The sequence below is a fragment of the Anomaloglossus baeobatrachus genome, chromosome 2 (genome assembly GCF_048569485.1).
Source record: "Anomaloglossus baeobatrachus isolate aAnoBae1 chromosome 2, aAnoBae1.hap1, whole genome shotgun sequence".
Classification (NCBI taxonomy): Eukaryota; Metazoa; Chordata; class Amphibia; order Anura; family Aromobatidae; genus Anomaloglossus; species Anomaloglossus baeobatrachus.
In genome coordinates, this window is record NC_134354.1 from 391,765,014 (window position 1) to 391,785,023 (window position 20,010).

At 43.9% G+C, this 20,010-nt stretch overlaps 1 protein-coding gene across 1 annotated transcript; it reads left to right on the top strand.

Annotated features, from left to right (window-relative positions):
- The first annotated feature begins 8,225 nt into the window (after window positions 1-8,225).
- Window positions 8,226-19,692, top strand: YRDC (yrdC N6-threonylcarbamoyltransferase domain containing). Its single transcript, XM_075334103.1, has 6 exons — window positions 8,226-8,521; window positions 11,132-11,327; window positions 15,485-15,599; window positions 17,612-17,731; window positions 17,942-18,084; window positions 19,384-19,692. Exons 1-6 carry the CDS (start codon window positions 8,383-8,385, stop codon window positions 19,442-19,444), a joined length of 774 nt encoding a protein of 257 aa, XP_075190218.1. The 5' UTR covers window positions 8,226-8,382; the 3' UTR covers window positions 19,445-19,692.
- The last annotated feature ends 318 nt before the right edge of the window (window positions 19,693-20,010 follow it).

Genomic DNA, 20,010 nt, shown 5'->3' on the forward strand with positions numbered 1-20,010 from the left:
GGAGGTTGCTGGTGAGCTGTCACACTGCGACGCTCCAGCGATCCCACCAGCAACCTGACCTGGCAGGGATCGCTGGAGCGTGGCTACACGAGTTGCTGGTGAGCTCACCAGCAACCAGTGACCAGCCCCCAGTCTCCTAGTTACAGCACACATCGGGTTAATTAACCCGATGTGTGCTGCAGCTAAATGTGCACAGAGCAGGGAGCAGCGCACACTGAGCGCTGGCTCCTTGCTCTCCTAGTTACAGCACACATCGGGTTAATTGCCTGATGTGTGCTGCAGCTAAATGTGCACAGAGCAGGGAGCAGCGCACAATGCTTAGTGCTGGCTCCTTGCTCTCCTAGTTACAGCACACATCGGGTTAATTACCTGATGTGTGCTGCAGCTACATGTGCACAGAGCAGGAGCCGGCAGCACAGGCAGTGAGAGCGGAGGAGTCTGGTATCAAAGGTAAATATCGGGTAACCAAGGACAGGGCTTCTTGGTTACCCGATGTTTACATTGGTTACCAGCCTCCGCAGAAGCCGGCTCCTGCTGCCTGCACATTAGTTGTTGCTGTCTCGCTGTCACACACAGCGATCTGTGCTTCACAGCAGGACAGCAACAACTAAATAATGGCCCAGGACATTCAGCAACAACCAACGACCTCACAGCAGGGGCCAGGTTGTTGCTGGATGTCACACACAGCAACATCGCTAGCAACGTCACAAAAGTTGTTCGTTACCAGCGATGTTGCTAGCGATGTTGCTTAGTGTGACGGGGCCTTTAGGGAAAAAAGGAAACCCAAACCAAACCCAATAAAAATGTGATAGGAGATTGTGTAGTTACTGTTTACGCTGAACTGATAATGATAGAAGTTCTGCTCAGTCTGATTAGTGGAACAAGTTGACATAAAATCTGCTCTAGGCTAGAGAATGTGGATTTACTGTACTGTACTGTGGATTTACTGTACTGTGAGCCTTCAGCTCAGTTTCCCTATCTCTGACCAGATTATTTTTAACTTTTGTTCTTTTTTTTATCTGACATACTGTATGTAATGTGACGGGGCCTTAAGTGGCAGCAGATTAGATTGGTGACCACTTATCTCCCTCCAACCATGTAAAGAAAATGCCTATTCAGCTGAGCCAATGGGTGTTTATCTGGAAGATAGCTGTTCCTCTGTTAATTTTGTCAGAAAGGACCCCAAAGATAATACAACTTCTCTCTAGAGATGACGCATAACAACGTACTACACCATATTGTAAAAAGCCAGTTATCTCCAGGAAACCTACACACAAAGTATAGTGAACATACTGTCCCTATGGAAGATGTTGGCCAGATGAACATTCATCACAGCACCAGTAAAAAGAAAAAAGTAATCAAAAATAAGAAAGAATTGGTGTTCCAAACATTACGACCCAAAAACAATAGATTTTTCCCCCCCTTAATGGTTGATAGGTCATCAATATGTGAATCCCCATCTGTAGGATTGGCTATGCCTATCAAGTAGGTGGGGGTCCTACACCTTGATCTCCAACTATAGATGATATCTGTTCTGGAGGACTGGATATACGTATCTGTACTAGCCAGATACTTGACCTTATGTTCAATGAAAACACATTTTTCAATCCATCTTACGTAGTCCAAGATCAAATAGTGGAAAAACAAATAAGTCGTCCAGCAAAAAAACCTTCGTTGACTAGAGAAATCAAAAATAAAACACTGGCCTCAGCTGTAATACTTGCACTTATATATTTTAGTTGCCTATTTTCAAGGCTGGCTCCAGGTTTTTGTGGGATCCAGTTGAAAGAGTCTCAGTGGGCCCTTTTAACACATACCGCAGTGGGGGGAGCCGCGGTCTGTCTTCCTTGTACAGTGTCTCTCCACCCACCGTGCACTGTCTCTTCCCCGTGCACTGTGCCCATCTCCTGTACGCTGTCCCCCATGCACCCCCCGTCTACTGTCTCCCCCGTGCGCTATCCCCTCTTATACATGGTCTCCCTGCGTGCACTCGGTCTCCCTCTATACTAACCCCCCCCCCCAACTCCCCGTCCCTTGCTCTGTCAGCAGCAGAGCTGGGTCGCTATACTGGGAGATGCAGGAGCTTAGCGCCACCCCATGGGTGACTAGTCTCTGCCTGGGATAGTGACACTGCTCTTCTGCTGGCTTATTATTCATAAGTCAACAACAGTCTGGACACTGCACTCATCGCAAACGACATGGAGGGAGACACTGCACAAGGAAGACAGTTATCCTGTACACCAGTAAGGTCTGGGTACACCGTTTGGCAAGCGGTGCAGACGGTGTCCTTGACGGTGAGTGGGCCTTACATTTGTCCAAGGCCCCAGACATGCTTGGGTGCTCTGGCTGGTAACACCAGCCCTGCCTATTTTCCACAGCACTTGAATTTGAAAGATATCCCAAAGTATCCAGAGGAAACCCACGAAAACACGGGCAGAACATACAAGCTCCTTGCAGATGTGTCCTTGGTGGGATTTGAAACCAGGAGACAGAGAGGTTACAGTGCAGACCACTGAGCCACTATGCTGCACTACACTTGAATAACAAGTTTTTCCCCCCCTTGCCCGTTATTAAACCCATGGACAATTCCTATAACCGTGAGCTACCTATACATCCAAGGTTGTATTTGTCCCTATAATGCGGGCTCGCACGGCGAGTCTACATTATCCTCTATACATGTCTGCTGATCTAATCAGCTAACAGGCACGGGTGTATTGGAGATCTACTCGTTCCTGGTAACTAGTTAAATGCGCTGTCAAATTCTGACAGTGCAATCGAATGTGCTCTGGCAATGGGTTGTCATGACCGCGTATGGGTCAGCTGATGACCCCTGTCTGTGCCATGACTCACTTCCTGTCAATGTTGTCAGATGCTGGCACTCACAGAAGAACAGCATTTTTGCTGTTCAGAGCAACGCTGAAACATCGCTCTGATTAGCAGAAGTGATTGGATTGTGCATGAAAAGAAACCTAAAAGTTCCTATCACCCCATTTTGCCCATTAAGTATAAAACAATAATAAATAAAAAAAAAATACACATATTTGGTATTGCCGCGTTCAGAAATGCTCAATCTATTAAAATATAAAATCAGTTTATATGTGATTGGTACACAGCGTAGCGAGAAAAAAAAATAAAAACTCCAGAATTAGCTTTTGGTTGCCGCAAAATTGCATTAAAATGTAATCACAGGCGATTAAAACATCACATTTACCCAGAAATGGTATAATTAAAGACACCAGCTCAGGGCGCAAAAAACAAGCCATCACTGAGCCCCAGATTCTGATAAAGTGAGAACGCTACGGGTCTCGGAAAATGGCGACACACGTGCAACTCTTTTTTTTGATAAATTTCTGATTTTTTTTTTTCATTACTTAAAATAAAAATAAAACTATTTATGTTTGGTATCAAAAAAACTATTAGGGGTACTTTACACGCTGCGACATCGCTAGCATTTGCTAGCGATGTCGAGCGCGATTGCACCCGCCCCCGTCGCACGGCCGATATGTAGTGATCGCTGCCGTAGCGAACGTTATCGCTATGGCAGCGTCACACGCACATACCTGCCCTGCGACATCGCTGTGACCGGCGAACCACTTCCTTTCTAAGGGGATGGTTCGTTCAGCATCACAGCGACGTCACAGCAGCGTCACTAAACCGCCGCCCAATAGAAAAGGAGGGGAGGAGATGAGCGGCCGGAACATCCTGCCCACCTCCCTCCTTCCTCTTCCGGTGGACGCAGGTAAGGAGATGTTCGTCGCTCCTGCGGTGTCACACATAGCAATGTGTGCTGCCGCAGGAACGACAAACAACATCGTACCTGCAGTAGCAACGATATTATGGAAATGAACGACGTGTCAACGAGCAACGATTTTGCACGTTTTTGCGCTCGTTGATCGTCGCTAATTAGTGTTACACGCTGCGATGTCGCTACCGGCGCCGGATGTGCGTCACTAGCGACGTGACCCCGAAGATATATCGGCAGTGATGTTGCAGCGTGTAAAGTACCCCTTACTGACCTGGGGAATTATAATGCCAGGTCAGTTTTACCATGGCGTGAACATGGTAAATAAAAAACGCAAACAACAATCATGCAATTGCATATATTTGCAATTTCACAGCACTTGGATTTTTTTTCCCCATTTTCCAGTACATTCTGGGCCAGAATGATTGACAGAAAATAAAAAGTTTTGGCTCTTGGAAGAAGGGGAGGAAAAAGTGAAAACCATGACGCACAAACCGTCCATGGGTCTCACTCAGCAGCCTCATAGGCATATATGTGGCAGATGATTTCAGGTCAGGAACCCATGAACGGTCTGTGCATCATGTCCGAGCATAGACGTCTAAATTTGGCCTTAGGCTGAGGCCACAAGTGCAATTCCTGTGGAATACAGACCCATTATATAACTAGTGCATACTGAAGCAGAAGGGCTCCATTGACTATAATGGGATCTGTTTCCATTCTGTGTCTTTGGAAGCCAAAAACACAGTAAAAATGAACCCTAGGGTGGATTCACATCCAATTGCTCTCATTTATCAAGATTTACTAAAAATAATTGGTTTGGTTGTCTTTCACAATAAACTGAACCACAATACATATTTTTCAAAGGCTGTTTAATAAAAAACTGAAACCGATAAATGGCCAGTATAACTCCAAAACATATAAACCTATAAAACCTCAAATAGAGTTAATAGCCCATTTTTTTTATCAATAAAATATCTTTTATTGAAATGATTAAAAATTAGACAAAAAAGGGGATAAAAAAATGAAAAAAAATCCCTTCTCAATAAGTCCACTAAAATATACCACGTGAGCACCAAAGAAATTAATAAATATACATGATATGAATATATGAAAGACAGTGTTATGGAAAAATGACTACATTTCCAGAACCAGCCGCTAGGGGTCACAAGAGTACAAATAGGCATGAAAAAGGAATAAGGATGTTATACCAAAAAGGCTGAATTATAGGTTCACATAAAAAACCACATGTGATAAGGTTAGTGCATATCACCCAAGGAATATATACAAAGAATAATAAATCAATCAGTGTGTCTCATAGCCAAAGTGCAACCAAAGAAGAAGAAGCTCTGGAGAAACGCGTGTCAGGGTGACCAGCCCCTCCTGGCATCAAGCCCACAGCACGGTATTTTCAGCAGGACAACTTGTCCTTTATTATTAGGCCTCGGTTTCAGTTGCACATAGCTTGTGATGCGAGAGCATCGGAAGCGATATGCTAATGACCCACAGCTGCAAGCGTGAGCCAAGGGTCATGTGACTGTGATCCGAACTTGCGAACGGATCACAGCTGCGGAGAAAAGGGAGGGCACTTTCTGCATCTCCTCCGCTATCTGTCTCGCCGTATATCGCACTGCACTTGGATGACATCCAAGTGCAGTGCGAAGTTTCACACCCACCCACCCATTCACCCATAGACTTGTATGGGGGAGCATGAGCTAAGTCTCGCTGCCAAACACGGCATGCTGCGATTCATTTCTCAGGCCGATATGGCAGGAGAAATCAATCACACGTGGACACTACCCCATAGTTTTGCTCTAGAGTGCGAGCAATCAGATGTTTTATCAGATTGCACTTGTCAGTGCAAAATGCAAGTGGATCTTAGGGTGCTTGCACATAATAATATTTATTCATTTATATAGAGCTATTAATTCCACAGCGTTTTACATACAATGGCAACACTGTCCCCATTGGGGCTCACAATCTAAGTTCCCTATCAGCATGTCTTTGGAGTGTGGGAGGAAACCAGAGACCACCAACATAAACACGGGGAGAACATACAAACTCCTTGCAGATGGTGTCCTTACTGGGATTTGAATCCAGGACCCCCAGCACTGCAAGACTGCAGTGCTAACCACTGAGCCACCGTGCCACCTTATCTGTGGCTATCCTTCCAGCCTTCCTCTTCTCTTTTACACTGATATGGATCAGTGCAATACTCATTATACTTTTTAGTATATTCTCTTATCTTTTCAAGTATACCTTCCTTTTGGGTTGTGCAATATTTATTTATTATATGACCTATTCACCTTCTAACCATATGGCATGCTGTTTTAGTATATATTTAACTTGTGAATGATATATACTTCTTTGAATTGGGTTGTGCAAGATTTATTCCCTTTATATGATTTGTACATATTGTGATTTTTTTTTTTTTGCTAAAGACATTTTTTGACCTGTGCACATATGCATTTATTTATTAATATATTTATTCAATAATCTTTGGTTGCACTTTGGCTATGAGACACTGATTTATTATTCTTTGTATATATTCCTTGGGTGATATGCACTAACCTTATCAGATGTGGTTTTTAATGTGAACCTATAATCCTCTCTCCTCCTATACAAGTCTGTTTTGTATTGTTAGTGATTGTTGTATGTATACCCTCTTTCACTTGTAAAAGAAAAAAAAGAGAAAAAAAGGGAACCAGCACGATCTGAAATTGGCATGCATCATATAAAAAGTGAAAATTCACAAATTTATTCCAACTGTACTATAATAAAAAAATGAGATTTTTAGCAAATAATTGATCAATTTTTTGAGCCACCCCTGCCAACGTCACGGCAAATCTGGTATGGTGCAGAGCTTGCTCCACATGCTGGGACCTGGGCTGGTCTCTATCCACAAGTGCCTTTTTTGCAACATAGAAGCGGTTATATACAGGTTACAGGTATGTGTGCTCTATTATGGTTCTGCTTTTAACTTTATCTAGGAGGCCGCATGGCACATGAAATACAGAATGTAGAGTAGGACCCCCCTATTGAGATTTGCCGTGACGTTGGCAGGGGTGGCTCAAAAAATTGATCAATTATTTGCTAAAAATCTCATTTTTTTTTTTATTGTAGTACAGTTGGAATAAATCTGTGAATTTTCACTTTTTATATTATGCATGCCAATTTCAGATCATGCTGGCTCCCCTCTCTCTCTGTTTGGTCGTAGTTATGCTACAAATTCTGGTGGCCGGTCACCACCATGCCATGCACGCCTGATTTTGGTTTGCTATGTATTCCTCCTGTTGGTAGCTGTTCAGATTCAGTTACCTCACCCTTTCCACAGGCAATGCTAATTAAGCACCATCTTGGATCTGGTTCGCCTTTATCAATGGTTGCTGTTTGGCACTGGGAGGATCAGTTCTGATATAGTCCTGGTATGGTGCAGAGCTTGCTCCACATGCTGGGACCTGGGCTTGTCTCTATCCACAAGTGCCTTTTTTGCAACATAGAAGCGGTTATATACAGGTTACAGGTATGTGTGCTCCATTATGGTTCTGCTTTTAACTTTATCTAGGAGGCCGCATGGCACATGAAATACAGAATGTAGAGTAGGACCCCCCTATTGAGATTTGCCGTGACGTTGGCAGGGGTGGCTCAAAAAATTGATCAATTATTTGCTAAAAATCTCTTTTTTTTTTTATTGTAGTACAGTTGGAATAAATCTGTGAATTTTCACTTTTTATATTATGCATGCCAATTTCAGATCATGCTGGCTCCCCTCTCCCTCTTTCACTTGTAAAGCACCATGGAATAAATTGGGCTTAAATAATAATAATAATAATTAATAATAATTCAGCCTCAGCCTTTTTGGTATAACATCTTCTATATATAACATATATATATATATATATAAATCTACCGTATATAACATCATCTTTGGTATAACATTCCTTTTTCATGCCTTTCTGTACTCTTGTGACCCCTAGTGGTTGGTTCTGGAACTGTAGTCATTTTTCCATAACGTCTTTCAGATATTCATATAATGTATATTTATTAATTTCTTTGGTGCTCACGTGTTTTTTTGAGTGGGCTTATTGAGGAGGGATTTTTCATTGTTCATCCCCTTTTTTATTGTCTAATTTTTAATCATTTCAATAAAAGATATTTTATTCATACATTTTTAGGGATTATCAACTCTATTTGAGCTTTTGTAGGTTTATATTAATAAAAAGCTGACCTATTATATTTTTTATGGCAACTTTGATAAACGTGACAAGGTGTTAATAAAAACCCAGAGAGAAGACTGCATGTAAAGCGCCTGCAGCAATGACTGACACTCCACTGTCACTAGATAAGACCATACAGACTGATCCCTGAGCAGGGCGAGGTCACATGACAGCAGCAGCCAATCACTGAGCCGCACCACTGTGTATACGCAAATACGGCTTGAGCTTGATCGAATTTCTCCAGAAAAGTAATGCACTACAAACACAGGCAGTCAGGCACAGATAATGCAGAGACTGCCGAGAAGAACGTCAGCGGAAGACAAATACTGAGGAAATATAGGCGGTGACGTCATCAGAACGGGACGGCACGGGGCGCTGACCCCGGAAGTGTTGATCTCACACGTGGTTGCTCGGGAAACACTGCAGATGAGGCTGGCTGGCCGGCTGTACGGAGCACTTTCTGGGATGGCCTCTCAGCCGCCGTCTAGAGATACGGTCTGTAAGGTGATGAAGCTGCCTGGCGGATCCAGCGGTTCTAGGAATGGCCCGAATAGAGATGTCAAGGGTGAGGAAAGGGCTGCGGTGATAGCTGGGCTGTGTGCTGCTTATGTGGTGTGCGCGGCACTGCAGTGTCACAGAAATAATGCCCCTTCATGCTCCCTCTCACTGTGCTCACCTATAACTTCACGCAGAGTATGGTGCCATCTCATGCAATAAGAGATCCCACATATCCAGCACCCTGTGTAAGACTACCCACACTCGCCCCCTCCCTGCCACCCTGTGTAATACGCCCCCCGCCACCCTGTGTAATACGGCTCCCCCTCCCCGCCACCCTGTGTAATACGGCTCCCCCTCCCCGCCACCCTGTGTAATACGGCTCCCCCTCCCCGCCACCCTGTGTAATACGCCGGCTCCCCCTCCCCGCCCCCCTGTGTAATGCGGCTCCCCCTCTCCCCGCCCCCCTGTGTAATGCGGCTCCCCCTCTCCCCGCCCCCCTGTGTAATGCGGCTCCCCCTCTCCCCGCCACCCTGTGTAATATGCCCGCTACCCTGTGTAATATGCCCGCTACCCTGTGTAATATGCCCGCCCCCCCCCTCCCCGCTACCCTGTGTAATATGCCCGCCCCCCCCTCCCCGCTACCCTGTGTAATATGCCCGCCCCCCCCCCTCCCCGCTACCCTGTGTAATATGCCCGCCCCCCCCCCTCCCCGCTACCCTGTGTAATATGCCCGCCCCCCCTCCCCGCTACCCTGTGTAATATGCCCGCCCCCCCTCCCCGCTACCCTGTGTAATATGCCCGCCCCCCCTCCCCGCTACCCTGTGTGAAATTGCCTCATCTGTCCCCGCCACCGTGTAAAAGCGCCCCCCGTCCCCGCCACCCTGTGAAAAACTGCCCCCCGTGTAAAACTGCCCTCCCTGTTCCCGCCACGCTGTGTAAAACTGACCCACCCGTCCCTGCCACACTGTAAAAACGCCCCCCCTTCTCCACGCCATGCTGTGTAAAGCTGCCCCCCCCCCTCCCTGTTACCCTGTGTAATACTCACCATTTGGAAAAAAAATGGCGTATGTCTATCAGCTCTTGGAATTCCCTTTTAAGGCCGCATACACCCATCAGTTTTTGGCCATCAGGCGCAATCCGGCAGAAACATGTAAAAGCGCATCCGGCGTCTGTTGACGCCGGATGCGTGTTTTCCCCCATTGACTTCTATTAGCGCCAGATGGCCTTGCATTCCATCTAGCTTTCGCCGGATCCGGCAAAATTTGCTTGGCTGGATGAAACGTTGAGGTGACCGTTTTTGTGTCCGGGAAAACGTATCGCGCCGGATCTGGCGCTGTACGGCATGTTTTATAATGGAAACCTATGGATGCCGGATCTGGCGTAATACGGCAAAAACCGGATTATGGCCGCCGGATCCGTTTTTTTTTTTTTTTTTTTTTTAACTGGGCATGCTCAGTATCAAAATGTATGTCAAAAAATGGAAGAAATGGATGGAAAAAACTGATGCAACTGATCCGTTTTTTCACTGGATCCGTCGCATCACTTTTTTCGCCGGATTGTGCCTTATGCCAAACAACTGATGTGTGAACTTAGCCTAATACGTTTGCTTTTTGAAACTGTCTTAGGCCCCGTGCACACATTGAATACTTAGTGAGTTTTTTACCTCAGTATTTGTAGCCAAAATGAGGAGTGGAACAATCAGAGGAAAAGTATAATAGAAACACGAGCACCACTTCTGTATTTATTACCCACTCCTGGTTTTGGCTTACAAATACTGAGGTAAAAAACTCACCGTATGCTGAATGTGTGGACGTCTCCTTACAGTGTGAACCCCCAGACGTCCAGTGGTTTTGTTTTTCGGTTTTTTTTTTAACCAAATTGGCTTTTATGAGGTTTTAACCATTCTCTAAGAAGGTGCTGGAGGTTCGGGTGTTGTCTCCATAAACACAGGTGAATATAGCCCCTCTTGCTCTGCACACTTACATACCCCTAGCATGTCTAAACATGTTTCCGAGACCCTGATCCACTGCCTTTCTTGCTACCTTTATACCCTTCCTAACAAGCCAACAACAACAACAAATCTTATTGATTTGGTTTTTTTTTCCCCCTACTAATCCTTCCAATAAGAATGTTATCACGCCTGTGAGCATGAGTAACATGATGTGCAAGAGCGGTATCACGGGCAGCGGGCTGCCTTCCTGCCAATGCCCAGTAGGCCGGGTGTACGCACTCAGGATTCATCAGTGCGCTAGAAATCAAGGGAGCGCTCTGGGAAAGCCATTTTATTTTCTTTATTGTGCCCTTTACATTGGAAGTTGGCTTGGCTATGCAGAGAAATGACCGGGCCTACTTTTGCCTACCCTGTCCTGTATAGATTGGATTCGCAATAATGGATATGTAAGAAAACTCCTTCAGTTTCCGCCTATAAGTATAGATCAAAATAGTTTGTTTCTAATGAATCCGATTTTACCCAAACTCATTGCTCCCTCAGGGTGGCTGTTGTGGAGACCCACACCTTGAGCAGTCCTGACTTTCCACTACTGCACTGCATTTCCTGCAGCAGCATCCCCCCCCCACCATAGTTACAGCATTATGGGGGAAAAGAGGCATCAGAAAATATTTCCTTAATGAAATGAAAAAGTGTCAGTAACTTCCTTATACCTCACTTTCCCTCCAGGTTGGAAAGAGATCTTAAATACCTCTGCGGGAGTCTTACAACAAGGTGGAGTGATTGGTGTGCCCACTGACACTATCTATGGGATCGCATGCCTGGCCCAGAGCTCGCAGTCCATTAGTAACATTTATAACGTGAAAGGACGCAATGGGACCAAACCGCTGGCTATCTGTGTCGGGGCCATTGAGGATATTTATAGGTTAGTAACAAAGTATTGCATCTTTCTATTATCTAATAAATGAATATTACACACAAGGTTTTAACTCCTTAATTCTATGCACCCGTTTCTGTAGCCGTTACGTGATCGTAGGTCGCCGATGGGACGATGTAACAGCTCGGGGTCTGCTGTAGACCTCCATGCTTGTCAGAACGAAGCTGCCTGTGGCTGATTTTTACTATATGCTGCAATACTGAGGTATTAAAATGTACAGCACAAGTGATCTCATAGGGTAAAGGTGGCTTTACATGCTACAAGATCGCTAAAGCGATCTTGTTGGGGTCACAGAATTTGTGACGCATATCCGGCCGCTTTAGCGATGTCGTTGCGTGTGACACCTATTACCGATTTTTGAATCGTTACAAAAACGTTCAAAATCGCTAATCGGTGACATGCCCCCCTATTCCCAATTATCGTTGCTGCTGCAGCAACTATGTTGTTCCTCGTTTCTGCGGCAGCACACATCGCTCTGTGTGACACCGCAGGAACGAGGAACCTCTCCTTACCTGTGTCCCGCCAGCAATGAGGAAAGGAGGTGAGCGGGATGTTATGTCCCGCTCATCTCCACCCCTCTGCTTTGATTGGGCGGCCGCTTAGTGACGTCGCTGTGACGCCGAACGAACCGCCCCCTTAGAAAGGAGGCGGTTCGCCGGTCACAGCGACGTCGCAGAGCAGGTATGTGCGCGTGACTCTGCCGTAGCGATAATGTTCGCTACGGCAGCGATCTCCACATATCGGCATAATGAAAGGGGCGGGTGTTATCAAGCTTGACATCGCTAGCATCGGCTAGCGATGTCGCAGCGTGTAAAGCGGCCTTAACTATTAGGGGGTAAAACAAACAAAAATCCAAATCACCCACCTTTTTTCCTCCATAATGAAAAAAAAAAAAAAATGAAAAAGATACACTTGGTATTGCAGTGTCCAGAAAAGTCTGATCTACCAAAAATATAAAAATAATGACCCCCCAATCCATAAAACAAAAAACATAAAACTGCAAATTTGGGGGGGTTGGGTCGTATGTCATATCAATCACAAAATGGTATTAATAACGTTCTTCTCGCTCTGCAAAAAAAATAAGCCTTCAAACAACTCCTTCGACTGAAAAATGAAAACGTTACAAGTCTCAGAAAATGCCAACGAATTAGGAAAAAAAAACATTTTTTTTTCTTTTTTACTTCTAAAATGATTTAAAAAAAAAAAAAAAAAAAACCTGTACAAGTTTGCCATTGCCATAATTGTACCGATGAGCAGAATCCTATTGCCAGGTCACTTTTACTACTTAATGTACGCTGTGAAAACAATTCTCCAAAAAACACTTGGCATTTTCTTCCCGTCTTTTAGTACACTATATGGTAAAATGAATGGTGTCATTCAAAAATATAACTCGTCCCGGAAAAAGTCTACTCTGACAGAAAATAGACAAGCAAAAAAAAAGTATGGCAATTGGAAGGAGAGGAAAAAAAGAAGATAACGGGAATTAGCTGTGTTAGTTACCATCTTAAAGTGATTGTTTAAAAAAAAAAAAACCACAACCCATTAAAGGGAACTTGTCATCGGTTTTTCGCAGGGCTGTGGAGTCTGAGTCGGAGCTCATTTTGGTGGAGTCTGTATAAAATGCACCGACTCAGACTCCTAAAATATATAATAAATTGGGGACAGTAGTGCAATGCAGAATGTGCTGAATATTTTACTAAATAATATTTAGTATAATGCTTATATTTAAGTGAAAAATCTATTGTAGTACAATGTGATCATCAGACATTTAATTATTTTTTATGATACAATAATCAAGATATTTAGAACATAAAATATATTTATTGGAATACAATTTTAGAACACAAAAAACTAATAAATTGTAAATATGTAATACACTATGTAATATATATATATATATATACACACGATATATATGTAATCTACTGTATATTACATAGTGTATTACATATTTACAATTTATTAGTTTGTGTTCTAAAGTTGTATTCCAATAAATATATTTTATGTTCTATCCAAATATCTTGATTATTGTATCATAAAAATTATTAAATGTCTGATGTTCACATACACATGTTCATGTATTACAATAAATTTTTCACCTAGCTATAAGCAATATATGTAGGAGTCGGAGTCGGTGCAAGAGAAATTGAGAAGTCTGAGTCGAAGGTTTGGTTTACCGACTCCACAGCCCTGGTTTTACGGCCTATAAGCTGCGGCCACCACCAGTGGGCTCTTATATATAGCATTCTAACATGCTGTATATAAGAGCCCAGGCTGCTGTGTAGAACATGAAAAACACTTTATAATACTTGCCTAACGGTCGCGCTGCGGTGGAGTTGGGTCATATGGGTGTCTCTGTTCTCCGGGTGCGGCGCCGCCTCTTTTGTCCATCTTCGTCCTTCTTCTGAAGCCTGTGTGCATGATGCATCCTACGTCATTCACACTCGCCAGTCCTGCACAGGCGCACTACAATACTTTCATCTGCCCTGCTCAGGGCAGATCAAAGTGCGCCTGCGCAGGACCTCAATGCTGGCGAGTGTGAATGATGTAGATGCGTCATGTACCCCGGCTACAGAAGGAGGACGAAGATGGCCAAAAGAGGCGGCGGCGGCATCGGACAACGGAGACGCCCATCTGACTCAAATCCACCGCGACCGTTAGGCAAGTATTATAAAGTGTTTGTTTTTTTTTACTTTCTACACAGCGGCCTGGGCTCTTATATACAGCATGTTAGAATAACTCACTTTAGCAAATGGTGGGGGTTTCAAAACCCATACCCCAGCCATTCTGCAGAACATCTTTCGGAGAACTGGGGCCCAGTGTGAAACAGGACTCTTGTCCCCTGCAGTCTACAAACTGGTTAGTAGAGAGATGGCTGTGGGTTACTCTAAAGGAAATATGGAACGGGCAAAGTACTGCGTGCCTCAACTCTTCATGTAACTCTTCTAGACATCAAAGTAGAGTCACGTGAAGTAATAGCCATCTTTCCATCCAGCTGTGAGCTGGGAGCAGGCAAATGTGGGTCACTGAACCCCTTAATTAATCATTTCCAGTGACTAATTCGCCATACAAAGCAATATTTCAGTCCAATATTAGACTGTTCTTAAAGCTAGAGTGGCCTAATCAGAAGTAAGTAACTCCTTCTACAAGCTAAGTCTGTTGGACCATTCCTTAGTTATGTTTGTTACGTGCAGCTATGGGACCACTGATATGAATTGGAAAGGACATTGCACTTCTAGAGGAGATCTGCCTAGTTTTGTAGAAATTTAGTACTGTAGTATATTTCAGCCCAGAGGTTTTTACTCTGACATAATGATGGAATATCCTAGATAGATATATGCAGGGGAGAAGGCAATCTATTCACTATTGCGCAGTGAACACACGCTGTACATTCAGCAGTATTCAATCTCTCAAATCTGACCGCAAGGTGGCAGTGGATGTGATGTGCAGTGTTCGGCACCTCCTTTTAAGACTAAAGGGGGCTTTACACGCTACGATATCGTTAATGTTTTATCGTCGGGGTCACGTTGTTAGTGATGCACATCCGGCGTCATTAACGATATCGCAGAGTGTGACACTGACCAGCGACCTCAAAAATGGTGAAAATCGTTCACCATGGAGAGGTCGTCCCAAACTCAAAAATCAGTAAGTGTTGTTTATCCAGGTGGTTCGTCGCTCCTGCAGCAGCACATATCGCTGTGTGTGACACCGCAGGAGCGAGGAACGTCTCTACCTGCCGCCGGCCACAATGCGAAGGAAGGAGGTGGGTGGGATGTTACGTCCTGCTCATCTCCACCCGTCCGCTTTGATTGGCCGGCCGCTTAGTGACGTTGCGGTGACGTCGCTGTGATGCCGAACGTCCCTCCCCCTTGAAGGAGGGATTGTTCAGCAGTCACAGCGACGCCGCCGACCAGGTAAGTATGTGTGACGCTGCCGTAGCGATAATGTTCGCTACGGCAGCGATCACAAACAATCGCATGCACGACAGGGGCGGGTGCTTACACGCTCGCTATCGCTACAAATTGCTAGCAATATCGCTACCGTGTAAAGCCCCCTTAAGAGTCTGTTGTTTAATGCACATTTTAAATGCAGCGGTGAGAGGTGACACAAAGAAGATGTCTGATGGGATTTTGTCTTGAATGCAGATATTGCCAGGTTAATGTTCCTGACCAGTTACTTCGGGATTTGTTGCCTGGGCCAGTTACTTTGGTGATGGAAAGATCAGAGGAACTTAATAAAGAGCTGAATCCTTACACTTCAGTAAGTATAGACTTTATTATAGCATTGCCAATAGTATTTATATAAGACAGGCAGAGACAAACATTCTCATTCCATAGGACTTGAAATATTTCTGGGTCAAAAGTAATTTCAGTACTGTGAAGTGTATTTAATACAATTTTCAGGTCCTTTACACTTTAAATATAAACTTCTTAACATTTGCAACACCAAGAAGAAGTCATGGCAATATGGAAATCAAAGGATTGATAGACATGGTCTTTATGTGCATATGATGTAAAAATTGAAACCTGTTCAAAACCTCTCAATTTATTCAACATTGAGTGCCAACCACAGGAAAACTGCTTCTGAGGCACTTTCATGCTCCCTCATGACCGTGCCTATTTTGGTTGTAATTGCAAGACAAAAGTGGACTCATCACTGAAGGATAGACCTCTTTTCCAGCCCTCATTGCTGGATTGCACTGTAACATGATAGCCTTTGAGAGCATTGGCATGAGGTCAGTGGACTGCCTGTATCTAGAGATCTGATTTGTAGTCCAGTGTCGTGTAAATACCTTCTGTAGACAATGTTTAGCTTACGCTTGGTATATGATGTCTGTTTCATTTGTAACACAAAAGGGATTAATATGCGCCATTCTACGAATCTGAAAATACCAGATGGCCAACTCCATGAAGAGGCTTTCAGGGAGTAACATTACACCAGGATTATGGTGTGTTCGCCAATCCCCTCTAGTCTTAATTCCAGGTACACGATCAGCTCAGCAATATGTTGATTTGTTGTGGACCCTGTTGTGTGGACATTTCTCCAAAGTGACCCAGGAGCCTTTTTCAATAAAACATTACCAGGCTGCATGTTGCTCGTACAGCCTGCGTGGCCTAAACCTACTACCAGAAGCCACGTTGTGTAAATGTGTTTTTCTGTAGGTGGCGCTCATACTTGATACTGAATAGATTGAAATTTTTTTTAAAAAGTTTGCTTCATCATTTACATATCATTTGTCTATCTATCCTGTGATTTCCATAATTCCACAATGTTTCCTTTTTTGCAATTACAATGTTTAGGAGTGTGTGTTAGGGCTCCATACAGCCTCAGACGTGTATAGAGTCGTAGACTGCTCCTTTTAAAATCTTAGTGGGCTCCTGTCACTGGGTCCTTCTCCATATCACACAATCAACAGAGCGAGAGATGGCGATACAATCCAAAGAGCATTTATTCCAAGCAAATCAAATGGTCCATAAAATAATCCACAAAACAGAGGGTAAAATTAGTCCAATAACACAAATATAGTCCGGTAACCGATAAATATCCAGGTCTCTCTCAGTAGCCAGTTTGTCCCAGAGGTTCAATCTTCCTGCTTCACTCTTGAAGTTCTCAAACAGAGTGACTTCCCCAGATAAGCAAAAAAGTTAGGTGGATCCTACGCCTCCTCCCCCGATTTAGGAACAAAAGCCTGGCAGGGGAGGGATTAAACCCTGCAAAGAGGACAATATACACACAAGGAACACAGAATGGACAGTGAACCACGCCCAAACATTAACCCACACAAAATGGTACACAATCCACAATATTCCACCATCACAGCTCCTGTGCCTTTTTCTGTCCTGTCGATATTATACGGAGGCACACAGATGTCATTTTTTGTTTGAATTCAGCAGGAAAAAATGTACCATTTTCAATCAGATACCACATTACAGATATATTCCTCTGGAGGCATTTCTTTCAAAACAGAATTTTTCAGCAGAATGGGTACCATATACAGGCACAGGGAGTAACATATATAGACTGGAGGCGCAAGGACTGTGTGTGTCCTCCTACAGCTTTGCTATTGAGGTCTGTTGCTTTGGTCAGATTTACACCTGGTGAATGCCTCTTTTGTTAGACCCGACTGTAGAAGAGTAATTAGATCTTTTACTTGTATTGACCTTTTTGTTTTATTTTTTATATTTATTGGTTCACCCCAGTCCCAATTATATTTATCCAATAAAGTTGTGTTTTTCTTATTCATACTGAACCTTTGTCCTGTCTTATTCCAGTTGGTGGGTGTTCGTATACCAGACCACGCATTTATCAGACAGCTGGCACAGATCTGCTCCGAGCCATTGGCACTGACTAGTGCAAACATCAGCACCCAGCCGAGCACATTGTCAGTTGAGGTATGAAGTGGGTGTAAAATGTAATACGCTTGTACTGCATCCAACCTAGTGTTGGATTTATGCAGAGCTTGGGAAACCCTGGCCAAGATTGTCTACCTTCATACATTTGTAAAATTGCAAAACTTTTATTTCCATACTTTGATTTTACATATGGATATAATTACATTTATATCCAAAAAGTATATTAATAGGTTCTGTTCCTGGTTGCAGGAGTTCAGAGACCTGTGGCCCACGTTGTCCTTAGTGGTGGATGGAGGACCCATTGGAGACTTATCCAGTCCAGAATGCAGGTTAGGCTCTACCGTAGTGGACCTTTCTATTCCCGGGAAGTTTACTGTTATCCGACCTGGATGGTAAGTTTACTGTTATTGAAGGATTATCCAATTTTGTGGTCTTGGATTCCTGTAATGTATTTAACCCCTTAGTGACCCCCAGTAAGCCTTTTTCTTTACCTCCTCCAGTGGTCATTAATGGGCTTTGCCCCAATGCATAGTCTTCTAACATTGCAATGGCTGGGCTCCTGCTCTATTGATTTTCTGTCATAGAAACTATGATCCTGGCTGTTTAACCCTTTGTGGTGTGACAGAAGTACCAGGATCTCACTTTATCATACTATCAAACCTGTCACCTGTGGGTTCATAGTGAAATGGGCTCTGTTTGCTATCCACCTGAGTTGCCAAACAGTATTGTGTGTAATTTTATAGCTTTCTGTCTGCAAAATAAAAAAAAAATGGAAGAGCTTTGCCATTGCTAGATCGCCACATTTATTCTTTATTTTAGAGACTCTGTGGTTTGCTTGACAAGGGGGTGTGGCTTCACATAAAAGGGGGAGCGGTTTGCAGCCTAAATATCTGGCACAAGCCAACTAACAAATGGTGTGTAAACCTAAAGGGCATTTCCACTTGCGGAGCAAGGGTGTTAAAACCACATGTTAGTGGATCAGAGGTTGGATTAATAGCATATTTATACAGGCCAACCGCACTTGCATCCTCCTAGAATGATCATTGATGCCATAGTTGTGTCCCCATAGAACATCATATTCTTGGTAGCACGTGTCCTGTTCAGTAAGGGCCATGAGCTGCTGAGAACGATGATCATTTTGCTTGTTTGTTGGGTGATCGGCAACCTGTTTAGACAGGCCTATATTTGGGAAACTAGTGTTTATAGAAAGCTGGTTACGGATTCAGCATGTATAAATGCAGCCTTAGGGTATGTGCCCACGATCAGGACTCACTGCATCGTGGGCGTAGCGGCTCCACGAGTCTCCTCCGCAGGAGACTGCAGCGCACTGAACCCTGATGGTGGGTACAACCAGCTGCGATCTCCTGCGCAGGAGACTCGTGGACCTGCTGCGCCCATGATGCAGTGAGTCCTGATCTCACTTGTGTTCTCCCTACGGAGGATGCATGCGAATCCACAGAAAACAATTGACATGCTGCGGTCTGGTAAGACGCATGGCAGGTTAGTGTTTGCTGCGGAAAAAACAAGCACAGTTTCCACTGCATTTCTAGAAATCCCATACACTGTGCTTGTACTGTAAACCGCAGCGTTTTGGACGCAGCTGAAGCAGTAAGAAGAAGCCCATGTCCTATATTTTATTTTTTATTAATAAGTGCATAATATTCACCTTTTCGCATTTGATCTCATTGCAGTGCTCTGATTCCAACAACGGAGATCTTGATAAACAAATACAGCTTGTCCTCCGTGTCCTGACATCCCCTCTGATCATCTCTTGCGTATTGCAGACTGAGGGATAATCCATTTGATGACAGCAAACCAGCACGTATTTGATGTCATGGGCTGTGAGCACTGGTGAGGTGCAGAAGCCTGAAAACCGTGGCATGTCTTAGACGTTTTAATCCACAGAACCTATTAATCATTGGATTCTGTTTGGATATGGATGGAAAGAAACTTTGACTACACCGGGAAAATTAAATATTTATTTATAAAAGAGACTGTTACATTGACTTGTTCTGTTTAAACGGTAGAACAAAGTCATTGTTTATTACAGATGGACGCTTTATATTTAAAGGACCAGACTTGGATTATTATTTACTGTAGGCCGGTTTCAGACACATGCATCTTTGCACCTATATTGTGCTTGTAAATCAGCCTGACTGCCAGGCATCATAGGAATCTGGGATGGCTCATTAAACTCACGGTTGGGCCTGGGTTTACAGGCCTAATACATTTTGCATGTCTGAATCCTGCCTTAAAGTTCTATTTTGTTTTTTTGTTTGTTTTTTAAATTTTAAATTGAAATAAAACCCGTCAGAACT